Raw genomic sequence first — 26706 nt, 5'->3', positions numbered from 1 at the left:
TGAGGTCAAAAGGTACAGAAGTTAATGTTCTTAAGGGCTGAGAGCCCCTGGTCATTATGGTTATTTTGGTAGGAAACCCTGAAAAATCTCTCAGTGCTGTTTAGGTATGGGGCATGCTGGCCCACCAAGCCATAACTTGGCGGGATGGTATACCTGCCATCCCAATTCATCCTTCACTGTTGTGGTTGTTCTATTAGTGCTTACCGACATATTCTGGCATTGTTGGAGCTCCTCTCTTTTCTATGAGTAAGATGATGCTACCAAATTTTACAACTGTCCTGTTCCAATTTTATCATCTCTGCTTTGTCTCTGAGACAGGGCTGTCTGCAGCCAAACTTCTAGTGGAGTCAGGCCTGAGCCCTGTGGTTCTGGAGGCTCGGAGCCGTGTAGGAGGAAGAACCCTTACTGTGCGGGTAAGATAATAAAATAATTAAAATAAATTATTTATCATGAGTATTGGCTATGGTGTCTTGTTAGTCATGATGAAAGTAGAGCACCAGCAACACTCCTAGCAGTGCAGATATTCATGATATAACTCTGAATGAGTTCCATATCGCTAATCTATCCATAGATTTCCTTGTAGATTCAAAAAAGTGTGACAAAACCATTTTAAATGTTAAACAATAATGGATTGTAAGGTGTATTCTAAAAGCTAGAGTTATCTAAGCAATGATTATTGCTGAAGTTAGCAATCATTCTTGCAGAATTATATTTGTTTCATCCTTGGAAAAAGGTAGTATAAAGATGACTTTTTAGGCCATATTTCTGGCTCTTGATTTCAATAATGTCCCCCATGGTCAAAAATCAAATGATAACCATACCAATCCAGTCTGTGTTTTCATCAAGCTACTCTGATTGGCTGTCCTTCTTTCTGTGAAACCAATTATAGAACAAGGAGACTAATTATGTTGACCTGGGAGGAGCCTACATCGGCCCCACCCAGAACCGGATCTTACGGCTAGCCAAGGAGTTTGGGGTGGAAACATACAAGGTGAACGAAGAGGAGAAACTGGTGCACCATGTTAAGGTGGGTAGACTATTTTCCACTTGCTGTGTGTGCTACAGCCTGACTGAGGCATGAAAAATGCTCAATATCCTTCCCTCACTCACCACTGTCTCACAACCACCTTGTGGACAACTGAATGACTGATAGAGACTGACAGTCAATTTTCAAGTATTAGTCAGTAAGTTTTTCAAAATTACATTTTGCTTCAGCTGACCACTCACTTTTTTTTCAATGCCTCCATCTGTTCAAATGTACTATTGTATTTAGTTAAAGATATTTCTAAGTATGTTAGTTGTCCTTCTTTGAACAATGTCCAGAGCTGCTATGTCTTTCTTGTAGTACGATGCCCTGAAATGCATATAATACTCCATGTGTGGCCTGGCAAACACATTGTATAACATCAATTTTACTTATTTTGATGTATTCCTATAAATATTTGTTCACACTCACACATACACACACACAATAAGCAACAACAGCAACAGCAACAATACAGTTTTAACAATATCTACAATGCAGAACAGTATTTATTACACAGAAGCAATGCTTTACAGTCCTGGTGTTTATTATGATTAGCATGGTATACAACATGCAAGATATTTTTTTTTCATATCATACCATCACCAGATCATGCACTCCCAGTCAAATCAGATAATCTAATGCATTTTAAATTATTATTTATTATTAGATTTTTCTATTTGTATTTCTCCTTTTCTTATTTTCCTGTCTCCTTCTGAAAAAAAAATTAATTAATTTTTTCGCATTATCTTAATCAAGTCAAGAATTTAAAGTCATTGAGAGAAAGCAACTCAGCACAGTGCAGTTGCACTCTCTCTCACTCTCAAATTTATTCACCTCCCCTCCCATCCAGTTGACCTCAGTGTTTCCAGAATGCACTCAGATGACTCTTCCGACCTTTGCAGCTTCCCCATTGGGCATGTCTGCCACTGTATGACAAAAACAACAGCAGCGACAAAGGACTTCCCACTGACAATGCAAAAGGCCTAAGGGGGGGTAGCTTTATTCAGATTATTTCAGACTGCTTGAAAACATTGAGCAAGAGTAAGAGTGTTTCTAATGTGGTAAAGTTGAGGCTCAGTTTGTGCTGCAGAGAGCCTTGGGGTAGGTGCCATTTCTGTTTCTGTATATGCAACAACATTTACCCCCCTAGGTTATTTTCAGAGGGTTGCTGACAGTACTAGTATTGACAGGACCTATTTTGAGAGGCAAACCGGAATTAATCTTATTGCTTTGGGCCACACAGCCACATTAAGTAGATGGAAGAGGGGATTTGGAGACCTGTTCAGAAAAGTAAAGGATTGATGCATTAATACACACAGACAATATCATATCAGTTATGCTATTTTCCCACATCACACCTTTCAGTAACATTTGCAAAGCAAAGGAAAACACATTTTTATCAACCCATGAATGAACAAATAAAAAAACTACAATGTTCCTTTTAAGCAGTGTTTTCTGAATGTTTTTTTCTGCACAATATTTTTTGTATGGCCAGCAAACTTTTATGTTGGAACAAATCACAACACTTTCATGCATTTTGTTGTTTTTGGATTAAGTGCATTTAAGGACATAACCTGTTAAATGAATAGAATCTTGGATTAGATTTTCTGACTTTTTGATGAGGGACCCCACCCCCACCCGCACCCCCACTGTTTCCATTGCAGCATACATGCACACCCACAAATACACACACCACACACACACCTCCACTCCTGTGTTGAGCAGGGGAAATTCTCCCCTTAGAATAAATCGAGCATCGTGTTAATCTTGGCAGGCCTGGCAGAAAGTCAAGCCGCTCCGGGCAAATCAGCTGATGCTCAGATGAGTGATGTTCACCTATCACAGTACATTCACATAACAGGGCAGTCTACTTAAACAGCCTCCCTCTACTCATTCGGCTGCTCTTCCTGCATGCAAGCCTGCTGCACGTTGCTTTGTAAATCCCCTCCACCACCCCAGCTCCATCCCTATGTGTTAAGAATTTGTATTGCTCCATCCCTATGTGTTAAAAAAATGGCATTGCTGCTGGATCAGTTCTGTGTTTACACCTCTCGGGGGGTTTGGCTGCTGGCCTCCCGGCCTTATCCACGCGGGCTGCGTGGTTAGTGGGAGAGCTCCCAGAACAGAGCCATACCGCCAAACATACCTGTATTGCCTTTATTGTTAATGAGGATCTTACTTTGATGACAGTGGTCCTGACAGAACCAGGAATTACGAGGTTTCCTTGCTGCAGGAAGCGTTCGCCACAAATGATTTAGCTGGAAGACAAGTGAAAATAAAAAAGTAGGTCAGCAGTGGCACTTATGGTGTGTCATTTGATGGAATACTAATATGTGATCTGTATGAATAAGGTGTACCAATGCCTGATCAACAACTCATTAAATTTCATTTTAAAAACCTGTTTGTCTCAGATGACAGAAACTGTATTTACCTGTTACTTAACAGTATTTTCATCATGTATTAGATGACGTTATGTCAAAAAGGAAACAGATACTGCATGTCTTTATCCACAATTGAGTTATCAGATATAATCAGCTTTCACGTGATCAGTTCTAAAAGCCAGACCCAATTCTCCAATCAGCAAAGAATAATTTGCATGTCTTGTAGGCATAATATTAACCTCAGTAACCTATATTAATTGTGCAATTATTTCTGAGAGTAGTGTGCTTTCCACACAGCCCAGAAAGTGTAGCCAAGAAATTTCCTCTGTTTGGGCTACTGTCGTTTGATCCGCTTATAAATTAGGTAGGATGTATCATGAATACTACTGAGGGGGGGGAGTAATGTTTCATGAATCCGGGATGAATGAAACTGCAGTTAACGGCCAATCATATTTGAACTAATCAAAACGCATTGTTCTCCACACCAAAACAGAATGATTGGTTTGGATTGAGTGGCAGCATATAATAGGGCTGCACATTGTTTGTCTTGTGAATTCTCATTCTTCCATCACTAATGAATGTGTCCCAAGCCTCCAATGAGAGCAGCTTTGTGTAAATTTAACTTTATGTGAGGTAAATGGTCAAACTTTACACTTATAAATGCTTGGCACAGGCCGTGTCCTCGTTTGCACTCCTGGGTTGAATGAGATGAATTAATGTGTTTTTCAGCAGAGGAGCTGTGCTGCTAAGTTGCTCCCTCTCATGTATGATCCAGGAAAAGCAGGACCTCAGGGAATCTTAGCAATTTTGTAGTCTGCTGAAGCCGTTGCATACTCTGTTTATTTTACCTCCATCTTTCCTAAATTAACCAGCAGAATTTGTATGGATGATACTGATGAATCTAAGGGTGCCTTAGTTATTGCTCTGAAGGTGAATGTTAGGTGAAGACAAAAAGTACTATGAATTATAAATGTAATGTCACATCAGGCTGTCGGAAATTGATATGTCTCTTCTTCCTCACTTTTCTGATGTGCTTTGCATATCCATCAAGTAGAAGCAACATTAAAATTAGGAAATGTTAATGTGGAAAAAGATGAATTAATTTAATTGGCTTTGGCCAGCTCATTTATCAAGGCGACAAGGATCACTATTCTCCTCTATCCTTCACAAATAACTTAATAACTTAAGTCTTTCATTAGGAATTAAAAGAATGCATACATGAGCATCATTTTAAATCCCACACAGCATGCTTCAAGCTTTGGGTTAGTTCATACTTGAAATAGTGCGCTCACCTGTAAGTCACCTGTTAAGTAGACCAGCACTGTCAGGGGTTTGGGGGGTTAGGACCCAGGTGCAGAGTGAAAAATTTAGGAGGCTCAAAAGGGTATGTTTTAAATAAAGATTGTACTCTCAAAAGTAAACAGATAACCAAAGGCCACAAGGGGCAAATCCCAAAAACACAAATTCTTAACAACAGAAAACATCATGAGGAGCTCAAAACACTGGAAAAAACAAGAACAAGAAAACAAGCCAGGAAACTCAAAATACTTGAAAACACACAGAACACCAGGAACACACCACAAGGGCAGAACACAGTCAGGGCAGAAAACAAGTAGGAACCAGCACCTGAGTCAGGCCAACCAAGAACTTAAATAGACAGGTGCTAACAAGACACAGGAGGACACAATGCACAATTAATCCAGAGAGGGAAGGGACAACGAGACATAGACAAAAACAATGATTGAATAAGTGAACACAATAATACAATTAAACACGGGAAAGCAATGAGGGAAACAAACTGAAATACAAAACAGAAGTGCCACCATCTGGTGGCCCAAAAAAGGAATAACCGTAACAAAAATACAGAACCATGACATAAACCATTGTGTAACGGTATTCAGTTTATTCTGTAGACAAAATAACTTAACTTACATTTTAATGAAATTCAAAGATCATTAAAAGATTTTAAAATGATGTAATCGTCCATCCACATAAATATTTGTGAAAGAGAAAATGTGTATTTATCCTTTATGTGCATTACCTTAAACCATTTTTTGGCATTTTGCCTTCTCTGTTTTAGGGGAAATCATATGCATTCAAGGGGCCTTTCCCACCCATGTGGAACCCTCTGGCCTTAATGGACTACAACAATTTGTGGAGGAAGATGGATGAAATGGGAATGGAGGTGAGCAGCTTCTGCTCCCTACTGTTGCTCTATTAGAGCATTTGAATTGTAGGAACTGTGATGAAACCTATTGGGATCACTCATAAGTCGCTTTTCCACCGCATTGTACCGGCTCAACTCAATTCTTTTGGTTTTCCATCGGGCAAAAGTTGTGGATAGTACCTGGTACCTGGTACTTTTTTTTTTGGTATCACCTCCATAGAGGTTCCAAGCAAGCTGAGGCAATACCAAAAGGTGACGTGAAAACACTGCAGACCACTGATTGGTCAGAAACGGCAGTTTCATGCGGCGTCGCTATGACGAACAGCTACATTGACGGGGGTACTATCTGCAGTGGAAAACGAAGTACCTGGTACCAACAGCGAGTAGAGTTGAGTAGAGTACAGTGAAGTTGAGCCGGTTCCATGCGGTGGAAAAGCGGCTATAGAGCATATGTAGGACTTGGAGAGGCTAGAGGAGCCTGAAGTTGCAGAAACCAATTTAGTGTCCAGTGCATCACAACTCTCAATTTCCCTATAGGCTATAATGGAGAAACTAATGCCTTTTTCTTTCCAACTAAGGGGTATACAGTTATATTGTCAACTCAAGTTATACCCAAAATACGTACAAGAATAAAAATCAAAAAAGTGCACGATTTTACTTGACACAACATTCGATAACAAAATTATATGTCATCGTCCGTCAACACTAGACTCTGGTTGGTCAATGTATGACTCAACATATGACTTATGGAAAGCACTAGTGGTTGATGCACAGTTGAAGAATAGCCTACAAGGAGCACCACCATAAAGTAGTTTGAACCTCCATGGTTACTGAACTGTGTATGGATCACAGAACTGTATGGACCAAGCTAGTACTAGTCAGTGCTGATGAGCACAGAACAGATTTTCATGTAGCTGCCCTGTCATGTGAGCTCAGGACTCGCCCTGGGTGAAACTGAATTAAACTGATTTTGTGAGGAGCTTGTATAGGAACTTATTAGAATGGTAGCCTACAGGCTAGTTATTGTAGTTATAGTCATTGTGAGTACATGATGCTTGATCACCAAGAAGAGTTGCAGTATATATTATAATATTGCTCTGGCTATACTGTCAAGCTGATGCATCGTCTAGTTGTATTTAGATACATTTAGAATGTAAAGTTCTGGTCTTCAAGAGACCACCACAATGCATTGAGATGGAGGCTGTAAAAACATGTGACAAAAATAAAGTAAGTAAAAAAAATTGAAACAATTTAAATATTTATTGACGGTTGCATTTTTGTGGTTTCTACCTGTAATGAAAGCAATAACTTTGCCCGGTCACCAGGCAATTCAGCAATACACTCTTTATTTGATCAAATAGGAGAAACCGTTCAAGCACTCATCACAGAGCTCGAGAAAAGAATCTCAAACTTCTATTTACACCTCTATCCTTTATATCTCTGTATGACGGTCGCCCCCGCCCACACCCGTTTCTGTTTCTCTGAGAAACTTTGTTGCTTCACCCAGAAACCATGACCAAACGGCTAGTTCACTGGCGCTTTTGCGGCGTGGGTGAGTGTTCCTTCTTATTTTGTTTTGCACAGCTTGTGCGCTTTTGACATTATGCACAGAATATGCAGTTTTTACATGCTATTGATCAAGAAATTACATTTTGCCCACAATGGTTATATATCCTGTAACCTTATACCTGGTTATATGCTTATAGCAGATGTACTAGTTTTGTTATAAACACATTAAAATACATTTTAGATAGTTAATATCATAAGCAAGCTTAATTTCTATCACAACACATTTGTAAATGCCAGAATTGGGGTGAGGGGAGTGGGAAATATAGCCGATATTGAAGGTTTTGAACATTGTAAGGGGGTTATTCTACAGGTATAGTGGTATAAAAAAAATTAAAAAATTTGTCACTCAAAACTTTGCCAAAAAATTTCCAGAAGCCAAAACATTTTCCATTCTTCCCATTTTAAAGAGATCACATAATGGTCTATGTAGTTCATCTGCCAGGTAATCATCATCACATGTTCAATACAACAAACCAGAGCCTAGTGTTGATTCTCTGATGAGTGAAACATCTTGAATATAATTTTGTTACCAAATTGTGTCTAGTAAAATCACACATTGATTCCTATTTTTATGTGTATTATGGGTATAACTAGGTTGAAAATATGACTGTAAAACCATGTGGTAGAAAAAGGCATTAGTTTCTCCGTTATAGTCTAAGGGGAAATTTAGAGGTGCGGTGCACTGGACGCCATATTGTTTTCTGAAACTTTGGAAATGGAAACAAGTAGTTTCATCAGTTCCATATCATAGTGTTCAGTGCATAGACATGCATATGCAACTAGACAGAAAAGCACACCTTCAGCTGACCTACTGTATGCTTGTGAAGCCCCAGAAGTAAACCTGTACTGCGCATGTTGAGTGCAAAAATTGGAGCTCCCATTAAAGTGAATGGGGAATATCGGACTTTTGAAGGCAAAATGGAACTTCCAAGATGGTATTTTGAAACATGATTAATGATTGTTATATTTCATATGAAAAGCAGAAAATATGTAATATGTAATGAAATATGTTAATTTTAATAAATATTTTCCTAAAGCTTCTGGACGAAAACATAATGAAAGTTATGATCCCAAAATGTCAGGTTTCCTTAGGTTGTTAAATCAGCTTGGTTTTCTACTTTAAGTTAAATCGGCAGCTAGCTCTTTTGCCCTCAATATGCACAGGAGAGGCTCTTTCCCGTTATTTCCTAGGCTTCACTGCCTTGCCCCTCCCACCCTCTCCAGTTCCCTTTAACGTACACCTCATTGTGGATTAAACATAAAGGCTAATCCTCAACTGAATCATAATTGTTTAAAAGTATTTTTAAACATAGAATTAGTCTGTCTGCAATGTTGCTTGTTTGAGTAATTTACAACAGAGGATTCACATTAAATAATTCAAATAAGCAATATTTAATAATTAATTTTTTAAAAATAAAGCCGAAAGCTGCCCCCTTGGTTGTTCTGAGTGGAGCTGAATGGATTATAGCAGCAAGATGTCAGTAATTGGCTGAATGAGCGATTAGCTGAGTAAATTGGGACATTATGGTGCTGGTGATTGGCTGAATAAGTTCAATAGGGGTTTTCAAAGTGAGTTTCCAATGCAGATTCCACGAGAAGCCCCTTGGAAGGCTCCTCATGCAGAAGAATGGGATCAGATGACCATGAAGGAGCTCTTTGACAAGATATGTTGGACATGGTACCCAGTCAAGCTAGCTCCTGTCTTCTCTGTGCTGGTATTTTGACAGCTAGATCCCGCCATTTCATGCTAGCATTTTGAAGTTAACTGCACAACTTATTTTACATTTATTTTTTATTTGCAACCTTTACCAAATAGTACCAATGGAAAGTGAGGAACTTGTTTTCGTGAAGTCCCATCTGATGGTGAAACTGAAACCGGACGTTTGTTGCTCTCTTCGAAGAATACTGTATACGAGTCAGTTTTTTGCAGTGTTCGGTCTGAGGCTGGTTCTTCCCTTCTCCACTTTCTTCTTCTCTCACTAGTGGTGCCCGTCGGTTCGCGACCCTCTTTGTCAATGTGAACGTAACCTCTGAACCGCATGAGGTCTCTGCTCTCTGGTTCCTGTGGTACGTCAAGCAGTGCGGTGGCACCATGAGGATCTTCTCCACCTCCAACGGAGGACAGGTAAGCCACATATACCAGGTCAGTACAGAACCAGGACACTGGGTCAGACTAGAACAAATAGATTGCATCAGTTCATTTTATAGATTGGGCTCTGTACATAACCTGGAGGCTGGATCAGTATCATAATCTAAAATCATTATACCATTGTATTTAATACTTCATCACTAGTTAGTATGCATTCCGTTGGCATACACGCAGTACATAAAGCCACTGGGCATGATTGCTATTATTATGTGCGTTATGTGGGGATGCATATGAAAAAAGAGGACTCTAAGAGCCTATCGGAATCTCTCACAAATAGCACTTGTTCAACAAATGATAATTGATATGTCACTCATTGTACATAATATTTGTGTATGTGGTATACAGTCAACAGGAATAGCAGGAGGCAGATACTGGGTGTGAGAGTGAGAAAGGTGGTTCTGTTCTACCTCAGGTTCTTTAGACTCAGACATTCAGCTCCTGTCTTCTTTCCATCCTTTCTGCTTCTGAACTACAGGAGGTTCTAGTAACTGGTTTGTCAGAAAAGACAATCTAATACTTTGTTGTCTAATCTCAGTTTTTTTGTTTTGTTATTGCTCTTTTTTTGCTTTAACCCCTGTTTGATGTGCCGGGAACTGCACATTTTGTTTTGCTTAACATTTTCACATTTGTCCTTTTAAATAAAACCCAATGAACTACTACGTTGGAAGAAAACAGAAAACCACTTGGCTCTTGAATGACCTGAAGACTGGGCTACTATGTGTCAAATAACTATCTTCATCTACATATGAGTCCACCTGTTTCCAAGTTTGGGAAACTATTTCCCAATTTAGCCTTTTTCCTTAGCTAGGAGATGGCCACATTTTGGGGGTCTATAGGGAGGGTCATAACACCAGCACCTTTCATAAATATCTGTAATACAATCATGTATGAAGCAAGACAATATATGAAGCATATATGAAGTAAAACCTTAAAAAGACCAGGAAGCAAAGTTAATGTAGAGCAGAGTATCTGTCAGTATTTAGATTCTATGGTGCAATGGCCCTCGGAGCTGGAACAGCTAAGAGAAGCCAAGTCGGGGGTCTGAGCTGCCAGTGCAAATCACTCCAATCCACCCTCTCTAATTTGGGTAATCAAACTTTCCCCAGTAGTCTTTCTGAGATCAGTATATAGTTCGGAATCCTGGGTGACCAGCTGCCATGGAAACAGAGAAAGAGGGATTCTGGGTAATTAGTGGACTTTGTTATGGGGTTCAAAGTAATTTCCTGTAGTCACCATCCCCCTGCCTCTCACCCCAGATGGAGATGATAATGATAGTTTGGATAATCTCAAGCAGTTGTTTAGAAGCAAGCCTCACAGAAAACTGTCTTGCTGTGCTTTTGCCTAATAGTACAATGAACACAACTGGTCTGTGGATGCCATATATGTCTTTGCAGCAACCTTTGCAGCTTTCTAAAAGCATGTTTCAACCTGTATAATCACAATTATGGAATGCTACAGTTAATGTTTCCACACATTTTCATGATCCATAGGAAGTTCAATAGTTCAGTTGTAGAAATGAATGGTTTTGTGGTATTGGTTTAACTGCATGTGTGTGCCATTTGGTTTTGATCTTGTGTTATATCTTCAATTTTAATTCTAATTAAAATAACAAAAACAAGCATATTTGCATGAGGTTTTTTCCCTAGCGTGGAGGAATTGCTTCAACAATGGTTGAAAGTTTTCCACTGAACTTTGGACTTTTTTGAACTTTGAACTGAACTTTGAATTTTGCAAGTTTCTGTCTACTTGGCTTCTTAGATAAGTGCCACCAAGCATTCATATAGGGTTCTGTTTCGATAACATACCAATATACACAATGATACTAATAGTATCGAACTCCCTCTCCATGTGCCAAAATGCTGGAGCATTCCCAAAGCATAGTCACTAACTCAAGCTGATATTTCTACAGTCAAGCAGGACATGGCCAATCAGTGTGGAGGAAAATGCACATGTTGTCATTATACGGAGGCTATGTGATGTACATGCGATCTAGACTAGTACTGTGCTGTGGATTAAGGTGCCCTGAACTACTTGTCATTATATTAAAAATGTATTATGTGCCAGCAGAGACATCTGTAGGTTTGCGACTAAATTGCACCTTGCAGGAAGTGGACGGTCCTAATGTTAAGCAAAGCCCAGGATTCTGGTCATGTCCTTTGCCCTCTGACCATGACCTAAAGAGCCAGTAGGCTCATTTTGTGGGAGTAGAGCAGGGATCTCCTGAAGGGCTGCAGCATCTTCTGGTATTTTATGTGTTTCATCATTTAAGTAATCAGTAGTTTCAGGATTTCTTCCTTTGCCTAATTGTGCTGTGCTCATTGTTGCCACTTCTGCTATCAGTTAAGGACAGCATGTACTCTCCTCTGAAATGGATGCTGCTTGTGTTCACACTGCAGTCCACATATTGCACTCAGACAGATGTGTCATGGGAAGACACTTCACAGGAGCTTGAGCAAGCAGACTGTGGGTGTCCAAATGACTAGTGGGGGTCGCTGGTGAGTGCTTTGTGCAATGGACCAGCTGAATGAGCCAACCAGCAGCCCTTAAATGCTGACTTTTAAGTTACGCATTGGGTAGGGTGCAAACTCTGAGCAGTAATTGGTGGTTTGGGCAATTGGATGCTACCCTCACCCTCTTCCTGCTGAAGATAGCTGTCTTTGTGTTCTCGGCAGGAGCGGAAGTTTAAGGGTGGCTCGGGGCAGATCAGTGAGCACATGGCCAGGAGGCTTGGAGACAGGGTGAAGCTGGAGAGAGCGGTCTACAGCATCGACCAGAGTGGAAACAGTGTGGTGGTCAAGACGCTCAACCAAGAGACGTATCTGGTGAGATTCCCTCCCTTTGACTCTCCTTCCCCACCTCGCTCCCTTGCTGTACTGTTATTACCAATCAAGCTGTCTAATCAAGAGACATACCGCAATACAGCAGAAAATATAAGAATACCAGCTTTTTTCACACATAGATCGGATGGCCCAATGCATTATGGGGATGGATATTTGTTTTGGATGACCTAATTAAGTCCCTCCTTCTGTTGAATTTCAGGCCAAATACGTCATCATCGCCACAGCACCGTCGCTGAATCTAAAGATGCATTTTAACCCCCCACTACCCCCAATGAGAAACCAGCTGATCCACCGTGTTCCTGTTGGCTCCGTCATCAAGTGCATGGTCTACTACAAGGAGAACTTCTGGAGGAAAAAAGGTAGTGGCTAGTGAATTATATGGGTTAGAGTAGGTTTTTTGGAAAAGGTTCTGGGGCCCCTATATGCTGTTTTTATTACAGCAAATCTTTTCATCAACCTACATTGAAAACAGGAGCTTCAGATCTTTCACATTTTTTTCCCTTGACTCTTAATTGTGTTGCAGGTCAATATGGCCCATTTTATTGTTTAATTTACCTGTACTGGATAACTTGTCACTTTCTTAGTGAAGTTTCATTACTCCTTTGAAGTCATACATTTTTTTGGAGTGTTCTCACCCACAGCTGTGCACACTGAATACAAATCTGATGTTGCAGGTCAGTTTGGGTCAATTGTGGTTGCCGTTATGAAATGCAAAACATACATTTGATTACTGAAAATGGTTACATCAGGTTGGTTGAACAGTAGGTTGTGCAGTGCTCCAGGACTGATTTGAAAGTCCCTTGGTTATATATATACAGTAAGTTAGTCCCTCTTAGATTACAGGTTCTGTTCCTCGGAGGAGCACTGCCATTGTATACTTGAAACATGGTATTTAACCTAAATTGCTTCTATCAATATCCAGCTGTGTGCATACTGAATGTAAAAAAGGAAGGTGTTCTATAATGAGCATCTGCTAAATGTTTGAATTTAAATGAAACAGGAAGTGAGTCTCTGCACCACAACCAAAGCACACTGCAACTTAACATTAATTTACAACATTGTACTTCAAATGACATTCATAAAAGACCCATTCTCAATTTATTTTACATTTCACCCTGTTGTCTGCATCAAAGAAGTGATGTTATATGGTGATTGAAACCTTACGTGCCCTGACTCTTAAACATCACCACAGGTGTGCAGGTTAATTAGAGACAAAATGGCTGTTTCTCTCAAGAGGGGCAAGAATGGACAATTCCTCTTTAATATTTAGCCCCATCTTTTGTGAAATTGAGACCTTTTATGAATGCAGTTGCTGTGTTCTTTTGATCTACATTTAGACCTAATTTTCGTTGAAATTGCTGAAAAATCTTGCCAATGTAAACTGTTGTGGTCAAAAGACATTATTCAAGAAACACCATTTCTTTAGCTAGACCTGTACCCCAGAAATGGAAAAGTGCAGCTTTTTTGACCCATATCAGGTTCTTCCTTCAACCTGAATCCATTCAGTACTTTTTCACCATTACATGGCATACTTTCTCCAGTTTGATCTATGTATTCTCAGAATGCTGTTGGTATAATTAAGGTGGTTGTTTGATGTGTAGTTTTGTCAGGTTATTGTCTCAGTGTGGTGATACCTGGTTTTCCAGTTTTTTTTTTTAAGACATGTTTCGGATGTTGGAGTCACTGGTGGGGTCTGTCACAGAGATATAGCATATAAATTTTAGAGTTTGAGCCATTTTAACTTATTTGGTTCTTACAGCACCACCTATTGGCAGAGAGGTGTCAAATCTTGCTTCCTCACAATCACATCCTTTACTTGTATACCAAATTTCATATGGGTCATGAGTTACAGCTGAGCTACACACCCACAACAATTGATGGACATGTGATGGCCATTTTCTTTTGAAAAGTCAACAATTATTTGATAATTATTGAGGCGAGTTCTCTCAGGTTACTGTGGAAGCATGGTGATTGAAGAGGAAGAGTCTCCCATTGGCCTGACCTTGGATGACACGAAACCTGATGGAACCTTTCCTGCAATCATGGGGTAAATAATGCAGTCCAGTTGAGGGGGGTGGAACATTAAGCACATGCTGCAAATATGACATCATATTGACATCACGATAGTCATGTGACATCACGGCCTGAGTGAACTGAAAATACCTGTTCCCATTTTGTAGTTTCATCCTCTCCAGAAAAGCCAGGAGGCTAACGTCACTGACTAAGGATGAAAGGTGAGTTAATTTCCAATAGGAATACTGTTGGAGGTTGTAAGATTGTAACAAAGGAGTGCATCTGAGGGATGGATTTCTCTGGAAGTGTGTGAGACACTACTGGAGTGGAGCACACAGGTGAGTAATTGCAAAAGGATTAGAGCCCTGAATTGAGGTTTTAAGTTTGTTAGTGGTAACAATATTTCCGCTTTGTTGTTCACCTCCCTCTCCACTGGCAACTTATATTATTATTATTATCCCCCTAAATGCTGGTTTTTATATTGTCCCAGTAGTTCTTTCATCATCAGGTTGTGCCAAATGAAATAGTTACAACCAAAAATAAGATTTTAACATTTAAAAAAAATAATTGAGTAATATACAACCTCTGAGGCATAACTCTTGCTGCACAAGTTGCTTTTGACTACACATGGCAGATACCCCATACTAGCCACTGTAAAGCCAGGAGATCATCAAAAATATCTGTAAATATGTAAAAGATCCTTCACTGCACACAAAGACTTGCCGTGGGCCAATTGAAAATGTACACTAAAATTGAAATACTTAAAAAAAACCCAGAAGGCTAAATCTCAGTTTAAAGTAGGCTAACTGGTCTGTTCAGCACAGTGGTAGTGTAACTGCATGTTAGACTGGCAGAGCATGTGCTCTGCCTGTGGTACTAAAGTGGCACTGAGCAAGAGGCAAGAGTGAGAAGAGTGCCGCTCTTACATCATTCTCATCCACTCTGCACTCCATGAGCAAATTGCATCTGCTCTGCTAACATGCTGGTGGTGTTTTGCAACGTGCAGTTCACTGGAGCGAGCTTGTTAGGAGAATCAAAAGAGAATCAGAAGTGTGGATTTCTGGGTAATAAAAACTGTAGCCTTATCCAAAATTTCTCTGTTCCCTCAGGAAAAGGAAGATCTGTGAGATCTATGCCCGGGTCCTGGAGACAGAGGAGGCCTTGCACGTAAGTGCTGAGGGTCTTATCGCTGCCGTCAATGTTAGCAGTCAGGCTTATACTGTAGCATTAGCATAGTATATTATTAGAGCTCACTGTGGGACCAGCTTTTTTTAGAACCGTTGCATAGCCACTCAATCAAGCGATTGATAGGATTCCACCCAACTGTGTAACAAATTAACTTATTCTTAGACAGAATTTACATTTTTGTGCTAATTTGAAATAAACACATAATAAGACAAAAAGGGTATTTCTGATCTTCTTGTATGACACACACACACATACACATTATGTAGACCTGGTGACCTTGTACCTCTATTTGTTCATATTTTGAGAAAATAATAAATCCAGTGAGCCAATCAGTAAATCAACCAGTCAATCAATCAATAAATACATCAATGTATTTTATATTTATCATCAGAAGTTTGTAGAAAGACTGTCAGCAGTGTTGATTAGTGATACAATTAAATACATATTTCTTTTGAGAGTGATTACCATTTAAAAGTAAATTGTAAACTCTTCATGACTGCTTTCGTTCTCTCTCTCTCTCTCACTCACTCTCCCTCGCTCCCTCCCTCCACGCAGCCAGTGCATTATGAGGAGAAGAACTGGTGTGAAGAACAGTATTCTGGGGGCTGCTACACAGCATACTACCCCCCTGGAATCCTTACACAGTATGGCAAGTGAGTTCAACCTGCTTTATTAATGAGTGCTACATGCTGTGAGGCACATTCATCGTATAGTTGTCTTCATTATGTAGCTTTTAGTTGGTTATTGGTTTGCATGACTATGGCCATAGTTGCATATGCTGTTCAACAATTAGAATTCTACAGTACAGGTCAGACCTGGGTCAGATGCCTTATTTTAATAACACTTTAGCTGCTGATAAGAACTTTTAAACAAGCCATGAGTATTTATTTCGATAGGTCTCTTAAGAGAGTCATCTGGAATTTTGCTGGTGTCTAATAGCCATTGTTGTTTGTCCCTTGACTGCTTGTTTTGTGCTAAACACAGTTTTTGTCATGTCTAGCGCAACCTAATAATGAACAGATGACATAGTTGTTTTAACTAACAAGGGTGTATTGTTTATTCTGTATGGAAAATAATTGTTGACCCAGTTCTGGTATAAATGATGCCTGATGATGCTACCAACCTGCTACCTCCTACCCTGAGTGACAACCCCTCCGCACTCTACGTCCTTTGACCTCTGACCTCAGGGTTCTGCGGGAGCCATTGGGTAAACTGTACTTTGCGGGTACTGAGACAGCCACTGAGTGGAGCGGGTACATGGAAGGGGCAGTGCAGGCAGGCGAAAGGGCTGCCCGAGAGGTGAGAGGTTGCAACACACATTGCAACACACTGATTGGTTGAATATAGGTACACTAGCAACAGCCAAACAAAACAGTCCTTTCATTGTCATGTACAGCAAATGAGAAACCTTTCAGATAGTAAATACTTTGTTCCTATTTGGTCTCCACTGCACCAATGAGATGAAAGCTGCAGGCTGCTGGAGAGGTGAGAGGTCATGTCACAACACACTGATTGACTGCCTTGGCACACTCTCAGCAGCCAATCATAACAGTCCTACATGGTCTTTTAGAGTGCATAGAGAATCTTGTGTAGAGTAAATTTACACAGATTGTACAGATTTAATCTCCACTGAACAACAGAAATCAAAGCTGCATGCTGTAAACATATATGACAGATTGTTCAATGAAACACTCGCTTGCTTTGGGCCTTTCAGATTCTCTGCACAATGGGCCGGATCAGTCAGGCTGAAGTGTGGCAGACAGAGCCTGAGTCGCTGGTGTGTATATGAGTGTTTGTCACTGAATGGCACCCTGTTCTCTGTGGTTAAACTGCTAAGATGGCACTCATGATGTAAAAATGGCTAATGATTGTCAGACCTCAACATCTTGTGTTTTAAAGCAGATACTTTATATATAGTAACAGTTGGGATGCCTTGCGTTATTTGTTTCTCAGCTAGGAAAGATAACTGGTGCAGACTGTAATCAGCCAATAGCAAGAGTATCTCTGCTAGCACCCATGGAAATAGCAAGGGTATCTCTGCTAGCGCCCATGGAAATAGCAAGAAAGCACACAGCTGCAGTTAAGAAAGCATGTAGTCGTGTGTGTATACAGCATAGACTTACATGTATAAATGGAAGCTGCTGTGTATTCATTACTCTGGGAAGTAACTGCTTGCTGTATGCCATTTCCAGGATGTCCCAGCACGACCCTTTGTCACCACATTTTGGGAGAGGAATCTGCCTTCCGTCCCAGGGTTCCTGAAGCTCATGGGTCTGTCCTCCTTCCTATCCGTGGCCACAGTGCTCGGCTTCATGGCCCACAAAAAAGGCCTCCTTCACCAGATCTAAAAGCTGCACCCATCTACCCCAGACCTCCACCAGTACTGCTCTGCCCTCCCCTTACAATCTCCTAATCCAGGTTATAAGGCTGGCTGGGAAGGGGTCAGACTAAGACCGAGGTCCTGCATAATCATAATAGCCAAAATAAAATTATCACATTCTCAGCTCCACAATCTTAAGTCACACTTAGGATACTGTAATCATTGCAAAAGTTACTCAGAAAAGGAAACTTTGTGTCAGTTTGTAGTTCAGAAATAACAAACCTGCTTACTTGTGCTACTAGGGTTGTTAACAGTAACGTAAGTACAGTTGAGGCCAAAAGTTTACATACACCTAGGCTAAAGATATTCAAACTCAGTTTTTCACTTAGGGCATCTACTTTGTTCACATCAGAGGTAATTTTAAAACAATCAATTAGAGACAGATTTATTTCAGCTTTAATTCACTATATCAGGATTCCAGTGGGCCAAACGTTTACATACACCAAATTGACTGTCTCTTTAAATGGTCTGGAAGATTCCAGAAATGGATGTAATGAATTTTTATAAGCTTCCAATTGGCCAATTGTCATAATTAGGAGTTAATTGGGAGTTGGCACCTATGGCTGTATTTAAGGGCCTACCTTTAGAGCCAGTGCCTTTTTGCCTTTGATGCCATGGAAAAATCCATGCAACTCAGCCAAGACCTAAGAAAAGAATTGTGGACCTCCAGAAGTTCAGTTCCTCCTTATGAACAATTTCTAAACAACTGAAGGTACCATGAGCATCTGTACAAACAATTGTATGCACATATAACAAACTTGGGACCACATAGACACTGCATCTTTCAGGAAGGAGGCACAAATGAACTCCCAGGGCTGAATAAACTTTGGTCCAAAAGGTTCAAATGAACCCCAAGACAGAAACAAAGGAACTGGTGAAGGAGTTGGGTTGGAGGCATCAGGTACCAAAGTATCTACATCCACCAAAAGGCTGTCGGGCAAGGAAGAAGCCCCTATTCCAAGACCGGCATTAAAAAAAGCTAGAATGAAGTTTGCAGGTGATCACCAGGATGAAGACATAGCCATTTGGAAGAGTGTTCTCTGGTCTGATGAAACAAAAATTTAACTGTTTGGCCATAATGACCAGCGCTATGTATGGAGGAAAAAGGGTGAGGCTTTTAATCCGAAGAACATCATCCCAACTGTGAAGCATAGGTGTGGCAGCGTCATGTTGTGGGCGTGTTTAATTGTAAAAGGGACTGGTGCACTTTAGAAAATAGATGGCATCATGAGGAAGGAGGATTATCTAGAATTACTGAAGTAACACCTCAACACATCAGTTATAAAGTTAAAACTTGGTTGCAACTGGGTCTTCCAGCATCCTAAGCATACCTCCAATGTTGTAACAAAATGGCGTAAAGACAAAAAGTGAAAGTATTGGAGTGGCCATCACAAAGCCCTGACCTGAATCCCATAGAAAGTGTGTGGACTGAACTGAAATATCGTGTCCGAGCAAGGAGGCCCATAAACCTGACTGAGTTACACCAGTTCTGTCAGGAGGAATGGGCAAAAATTCCGCCAAAGTATTGTGAGAAGCTTGTGGAAGGCTACCTGTAAGGGAAAAATGAGAAATTACTTTTCACATATATTTACTTGCTTTTATATAATCTTAAGAAATCATTTCAATTGCTTTTCTATCTAACTGAGAAGTATTGGGAGTGCATAGCCCCTCCCGCGCGTGTTTCTGTTTTCCACATAAACCTGTCTCTGTACTGTATCATTGTGTTTAGTTACTGTGACATGTTAGCCTTGAAGAAGTCCTACAAACAAGTCCGTATCTCAGAAACCCGATGTGTTTTAACCAATCAGAGACGAGCTGCAAACCTGCACTACGTGCAGTTTGAGACAGACAGGGTTTGGGAAAATTCCAGAACCCGCCTTTCACCCACTTTCAACTGTATAAAATGAAGGACTTTTCACCTGTTCAGAGAGCGTTCATACAGACGTGTTGTGGCGCTGTGTGGATTCTCCTATTCGGCCGAATAAAGGTATCTGAACTGAATATTGTGTGTAACTCTGTTGGACTCTTCTCACCGACCGGGGAAAATTAAGGTAATTTCCACCACATACCCCAAGCATTTGATTCAAGTTAAGCAATTAAAAGGTAATGCCACCGAATACCAAGAAAGTGTATGTAAACTTTTGACCCACTGATAATAGTACATAAAAGCTGAAATAAATCTCTTAGCTATTATTTTGAAATGACCTCTTATGGAAATAAAGTAGATACCCTAATTGACTTAACACAGGAAATGTATGGTAACATGGAATGTGTGGATTTGTGGAAAATTGAGTTTGAATGTCTTTAGCCAAGGTGTATGTAAACATTTGGCCTCAACTGTATGAAAGGGTTTGCACCAAATGAATCAAATGTGCTGAAGTGAACCAATGAAGGACAAATATGAATAGGCCAGGCCAGACACACTCCATCCACTACCCGTCATTTTTTATACAAACTGCACCTTAAATCGACCATTCACGAGCAATTGTAATGCACTGCTCACAAGACATGGTGTGATCTACCATTCCAATCCTATCCATTTTAGGTGTTGTGTTCTCTTGTAACTGGAAAGTGATAACTCCTGAGAAGGGCCACCAGTTTGTCTCCACCATGTGATCTGCAGGGGTTTAAATTTGTTTTTCAATGGTTATCCTCTTGGGGACCCCATAGGCAATCCAGTGGCACAGTCAAGTGACTATTCATACAAGGTAGTTTCTAATTGAGACATTTATGATTAGTTGATCTGATATGGGGAGAGTCAGGAAGGAAAACAAACATGAATGGAAGTTTAAATGCTATGAAATGCATGCCTTTGAGTCTGCTGGCTTCCGTCGATACTCAGAACTTGAGTAGCACTGCAATCGATCAGTTAAAGCAGTTGATTTTACAGATAACTCTGGTCACCTGGTTTCTTGCGTCTGAATTGGTTGCTGATATTAAGGAAAAAAACAAAAGATTACATTGATGCATGTTACCCCAGCAGTCTTTTCACATTTTTTGTGCTCATGCCCACAGAGATTGAAAGACCATCCCACAAAATTTGACGTCTGAACTTCAGAAAGCGGAGAGGGCTGAGAACTTTAATTCTCCCAGCTGTGCTAGATATTTAGCCAAATTTGATTGTGGTTCAGTAGGTTATTATTCCACATAGCAGGGTAGATTGCCTGCAATGGATAACAAAATATCAGTTTGTTTTGTGACTCATATCAACCAGGCACATTTAGCCATTTAAGACAGGTTTATTTATTTGCTTGTTCAGGAACATTGCTCAAACAAACATCACTCTAAGCAAATAAGCATGGCAGCTACCATTTTCTCTGTGTGTGAATATGCATGATTTAATTTACTCAACTAACCATTTTAGCAACAAGTTTGATTTCAGATGTTACGGTGGGAAATAATTCTTTTTCAATGTGAGCACTGAACATTGACAAACAATAACTCAGATATTGTTATTGTTTGTGATGCAGTGAACTGGCAACAGAATATAGGTTGTTACAGTATAGCTACAGTATACAAGGCAAATTAGTGCTGAAGGTTATGTTCAGGCATCACACACATTGGAATTCTGGAATTGCAGTAGTCTAAATTGTTATGTTTGTGAGATGTTTATTTTGAGCTAATGTTGCTGATTACATATTAATACAGTGTCTCGACACAAGTCGCAAGGCCAAGTTCATGTTTGTACGGGCTGTAGCCTGCTTGAAACTTACAAGATATTTTGCAGTGTAAGATCTCTGATTGGCTACGGGGATATTTGTGGGCTAGGCAAAATATAATGATTGTGATAGGGCTATTTCATCAATGGTTGACATCGACTTTGATGACAGAGAAGCAGATAGGCTGCTCCAATTTTCTTAACACCTCCTCGTTCTGTCTTTCCCAGCACTTGTCTTCTTCCCTTCCCTTTCACATACTTCTGGGTAGGACACGAGTGGTAGTGGGAGAGTGGAGGAAAGGAGGTGAGGAGCGAAAAGTAATGGGACGTGCCCTGTGTCTCTGTCAGGCTGAATTGTGAAAATGGAAAAATGAATGAAGTAAAAATGGCCTCCAAAGATGCTTTACATTGGGGAGGCAAGCTAAATTTTAAGTCTTATTTTCATGGATGAAGCTAATGAAAGCATTTTGAATGTATTTACCTGATATGCTGTATTTTATCAAAAATAGCACTACACTTGAATATGTATTTAAATGTATTTTATTGTATTGATATAAAAACATTAATGTTGGCTCTTTGAAATTTACTTTTTAATTAGCAAATGTGGCATTGGAAACCAGTTTCAAGTCATGAATTTTCTTCAATTAATCTCTAAAAGTTTAATTCAGTAGGATGATCTGCCCTCTGAGGAGATTTCAAGGATTAGCTTTGCATTGGTCAGGAGTGGACATTAGGATGCAGGGTCATCTTCTCACCAGTAGATGGCGCGTCTGGTTTAATTCTGCCAAATGGCATTTCTGCCGCACACCATTACGTCATTGGTATTGCAGAGGAAACAGTGGAAACAAGAGTATTTGTCCATGTTGTATACTTCAGTGCAACACATACATGCCTTGCACTTTTATATCTGAAGCATATATTGTATTAGTGATTTGTTTTAAATTTTGCATCAGGTAATGCTATCAAGAGAATATTGATATATGAAAAGGGAACTTCCAAAAATGTTAAAAATTCAGCACTGTCGTCCTGTTGTTGTGCTGTTGTGTTATCCTCACAAAAAGTCTTCAGAAATAAAGCTCTTTGACATATACTGTACTGTACTGTTTTATAGTATGTTTATTTTAGTAAAAAGCAAGTAAATCGTGGTCATGTTTTTTTTTTTTTGTTTATGCCATGTGCGAGTGCATGCTTAGTAGCGATGTTTGCAGTCGAAGTTGCAGTTCAACCTGCCCAGTTCAGTGCCTGAGCAGACCAACCTACTGCTCTGCGAATGAGCTCATGAAGCGTTTGGATAAGCGCATATATGCGTCCTTACCATATAATCCATTGATGGAGGTATGATGGGTGCGATGTTGTAATCATAAGAAATAATAATCAATCAATCAATAAATAAATAGGGGAATAAATAAGTGGGAAGGTGTCGAAAGGATCTATATGCAAACCAATTGAATTGTTGTTTTTTCCCAAGGTCCGTTTTGTAAAGCTGGTCAAAGATGTCTGTGAGTGACAGGCAGCAGTGGTGGATGTCTACACAGTCAAATAATACAAAGTTTATATGGGTTCAGGGGGAATCCGATGCATTGTAAAATGCAGTCACATGCACTCTATCACAGTAAAATCCACCCTACCTACCAGAATTTAACACTGAACCCTTACATCTAATCTGGCCATTGACCAAAGAAGAAGAGTACAGGGTGCTGGTTGGTCCATTTTCATAAAGGTTCTTTCTGCTGTTTTTGAACTGTTTATGCCCTCGTTTATTATTGCACAATTTTGCATGGCCTATCGAAGTTGAAGTCTTGTTCAACTGTAATGTTTACCTCTGTAAATTCTGGATAACATGGGCTGGACTGCTCATCATTAGTAAGCAGTGTTGTCTGCTACCACTACTTTCAACTCTGCAGTCCACTGTCTGCTATGCAGCCTGTGGACTGCAGAGGATAGAGGATAGAGGATCCTACCTATGACGCTGGATGCAGCAGATCACGAGAGCCTGATCAACCATAGAGTTGCTATTGTGCAGTAAAGTCGGGAACATCTTGCTTATTTTAAACCCGCTGTCCCTGGCTAACGCAAAGGCCAATTATGCACTAATTATGCACCAAAGGGATAATTATGGCAGCCACAGTTAGCACTGGCATGATTAGGATACAATACAAGACCACCTGGTGTATCACTGAAGCAACAGCAATTCCTTTAGCTCAGGAATCTGCAATCCTGGTCCTGGAGAGCCTCAGACCCTGCTGATTTTGTTGTTGCTCAGTATTTCATAAGTTTAAGCAGTTGATTATACAGGGAACTCACCGCACTTGGTTATTTGGTTGTGAATTGGTTGCTGATTGTAATGTGAAAACAAAGCCAGGACTTCCTGTAGCTACCCAGAACCTGGGTGACAGAGTTCTCCCTCTGCTAGATACACCACCCGATTGCTTTCATTAAGGTTTAATGTTGTTCATTGAATGCTTTAACCTCATTTATACTCTGTCCATTAAGTGCATGACATCCTTAAGTGTTCTGGGGACATCACTAAGTTGTGCTGGGTATTGGCCAGTGAAAGGTGAAGGCACATGAGTGAGTTGGCCTGTTTACTGCTGCTCACCTGGTGTTTCTGACTCCAGTGTTTCAAGTGACATCTGGGGGCAGAAAAGGGCAGGGTTGTTTGTTATTGTCCTGTTCTGTAATTCTGTACAATACAATAATAAAAGCAATTGATTGTAATTAAACTATGAATATACCAGTCAGCCATTTTGAGGTGATGTTTTCATTGCATTCAAGGATTTCCATACACCAATGTATACAAACTTGTCTTCCCACTTTTATTTACTTGGGTACTCACTAACACTTAACACTAGAAAATAGGACAGCTCCCTGCTACCGGTTTCTGTTGGTCTCAAATGTTTACATCCCTGCTTGGCCCCTGCTCAGCCACTGAAGCCGTATCTGCAAACTTCTAACGTACACACAGATGCCATGCTTTTGCCTTTTCATTTTTGCCTTTATCGATTAGTGAAGCACCCTCTCCTCGGAGCTGAAACTGGAAAAAGAAGAACCCTTTTCGGACTTCCGGCTGACGCAAAGCCCCTCACACACTCTCAGCAGGATCCCTCTCCTCCGTCTCTCTGTCTGAGTCTGATGTCTGATCTGACCTGCGCTTCGACACAGCTCCTGGGGCGCAGGCTTTGATTCTCAGAAAACCGCATTACAGATCTCCCTAATCAAACTGCACCATGCAACATAGGGAAATTTTGTTGTTTTCTTCTGAGTCGCTCTTGTGATGACCTGAGACAAAACGTGCCATGTTTCCATTAACAGAAATGAGACCATCCTGTCGCGCCTGAAATGGCTCAACGGGACTGTCTCATTCGTGTCGCTGTCTTTGAAACCCTCTTTAATCTATCCCCGTACATCCCTTCCATTCTTCTAGATACTTTTCTTCATTTTCATGCCTTCAGCTAATTTGCCATGTTTAACTTGCCATGTTTCTTTCTAATAACCCATTTGATACTGTAGTTCCGCTAATAACCTGTGAGTGTTTCAAAAAATAATTTCATTTGCTGCTGTTCCTCGCCGCAGGAAAAATTTTTTGTCACAGTATTTCTAATTATGGAATTTTAATATGATCATTTTTTAGAAAATCGATTTGAAGTGATTTTTGTATTATGCCCTCCCATCACCATTATGTCCACTGTCTACCAAACTCACATTTAGGGAGATGCTGGTGAATAAGGCCTAATGCCTCTGCAAAGAGTTCGTAGCTTGAACCTTTTCAGAGACCTCATGCCAGTGTTGCCATGAAGCATTTTATGATTGAAACGCTTCTTAAAATGGCTTCTACCAATCACCTCCTTTTGAGGAGGGAAGTGTATCACTTGGTACAGGGCTATATTTTTAAAGCTGTCCCATGTTATATAATATAGTCAGAACCATGATTAATATATAAAGCAATCGATAACAGCCAGCTGAACATTTGTTCTGGGACTCAACATCTCTGGTAAGGTTCTAGGAGGTGACAAGCACTTTATCCCCGACAAATGGATATACTTGTGTACATGTAATATATGCACATATTCTGTGCTGAACTTAAATGACTCCCTTTCTTCAGCTCAGATTGTCTGAAGTGATTCACTGCTTCATCAGTGGGGCACTGGGAGGGATGTGCTGATGCAGAGATGGCTAATGCTATTTAGTATTAGACTTAGCAAGTCTTATATTTGGGCTTTAAATCTTATAATCAATATTATCATTTAATATCTGATCTTACTTTTCTTTTTTTTTTCTTTTTTTTGCTAAATAAGACAAACATATTGCCAATGAGGTGAGACAGTTTTACTCATTTCAAGATTTGCCAATGGGGTAAGACTATTTCAGTTGACAAGCAAAAAGTAACTTAAAACAAGCTAATATTTTCTACTTCAGAGTGCAGTATGGGATTCTTCAAGGACAATGTATAGAAACAGGCTCATAAATCAAATAGGCACTTGCACAGCTGAGGGTAATTCTTAATTAACTTGGGTGTTGTTACAGTAGTTGCTCAGGCTTTCTACAAAGGCACAGCTTCTATGGCTTTGGAATACCTACTTGGATAAAGCTGCTGTGTGGACTGCCTTTCCTACAACCCCTTGCTTTCTCAGGCATGCGCCAGCACGCGTGTCCATGTGTTCGAGCGTGCACACCTGCCTCCACTTTACGATACATGAGCAAAATAAACTATATCTGCTGTCAGATAAAGTAATATTACAGTGCTCTGAAATGTATTTAACACATTTTCAAAAAAGTCAGTTAACATGTTTACAATATATTTCTGAATATTCCACATCTGTCGGGCTATTTTGATGTGTGGATCAAAACACAAGCTAGCATAAGGCTAATGTGAGGCATGAGTCAAGAAGGATTGCCAGCTAATGTGATTTGTTGAGGTTCCCAACCATGGCCATGAAGTGCTACGTGGTGTGATGGCTTTTGTTACTCAGTGGTTAATAAGTGACTGATAGCACACTTGCCAGTTCCTCCTGTGTGGAGCAATGCTGCTGCCACCTTGAGCAAGGTACCCAAATGACCTCTGTAATTATATCCAGATATAATAATGTACAAAAAATAAAATGCAAGCCATTTATAAAGCCCTTGAGAAGCCTAACTTAGACATTCAAATCATATCTTGAGAAAACAAATGATACACATGACTAGAACACGACCACAGCTCACCCCTATACAAAGATCCACCTTATTGTGTAATTCATATTGTATTCTCAGAAAACATCCGTATCAAAATCCACCCATAACAGGACAATTGCAGCATACTCTAAAAGTGTATTCTTTATAGCTTTACAGAAAGGG

General features: G+C 40.1%; 1 protein-coding gene across 1 annotated transcript in view; it reads left to right on the top strand.

Annotated features, from left to right (window-relative positions):
* Window positions 1-22467, top strand: part of LOC135250549 (amine oxidase [flavin-containing]-like) — a 40755-nt gene extending 18288 nt beyond the window's left edge. The window contains exons 2-15 of the mRNA XM_064326964.1: window positions 319-413; window positions 890-1027; window positions 5489-5593; window positions 8731-8822; window positions 9128-9269; window positions 11966-12115; window positions 12333-12492; window positions 14084-14180; window positions 14314-14367; window positions 15256-15313; window positions 15890-15987; window positions 16522-16633; window positions 17049-17111; window positions 17527-22467. Coding sequence (XP_064183034.1) covers window positions 319-413; window positions 890-1027; window positions 5489-5593; window positions 8731-8822; window positions 9128-9269; window positions 11966-12115; window positions 12333-12492; window positions 14084-14180; window positions 14314-14367; window positions 15256-15313; window positions 15890-15987; window positions 16522-16633; window positions 17049-17111; window positions 17527-17682 — 1520 coding nt within the window. The 3' untranslated portion in view covers window positions 17683-22467. The remainder of the gene's footprint in view (window positions 1-318; window positions 414-889; window positions 1028-5488; window positions 5594-8730; window positions 8823-9127; window positions 9270-11965; window positions 12116-12332; window positions 12493-14083; window positions 14181-14313; window positions 14368-15255; window positions 15314-15889; window positions 15988-16521; window positions 16634-17048; window positions 17112-17526) is intronic.
* Window positions 22468-26706: the final 4239 nt, after the last annotated feature.

The sequence above is a fragment of the Anguilla rostrata genome, chromosome 3 (assembly GCF_018555375.3).
Source record: "Anguilla rostrata isolate EN2019 chromosome 3, ASM1855537v3, whole genome shotgun sequence".
Taxonomy (NCBI): Eukaryota; Metazoa; Chordata; class Actinopteri; order Anguilliformes; family Anguillidae; genus Anguilla; species Anguilla rostrata.
Note: the sequence above shows the minus strand (reverse complement) of the source record. Positions and strands in the feature narration are given on the sequence as shown.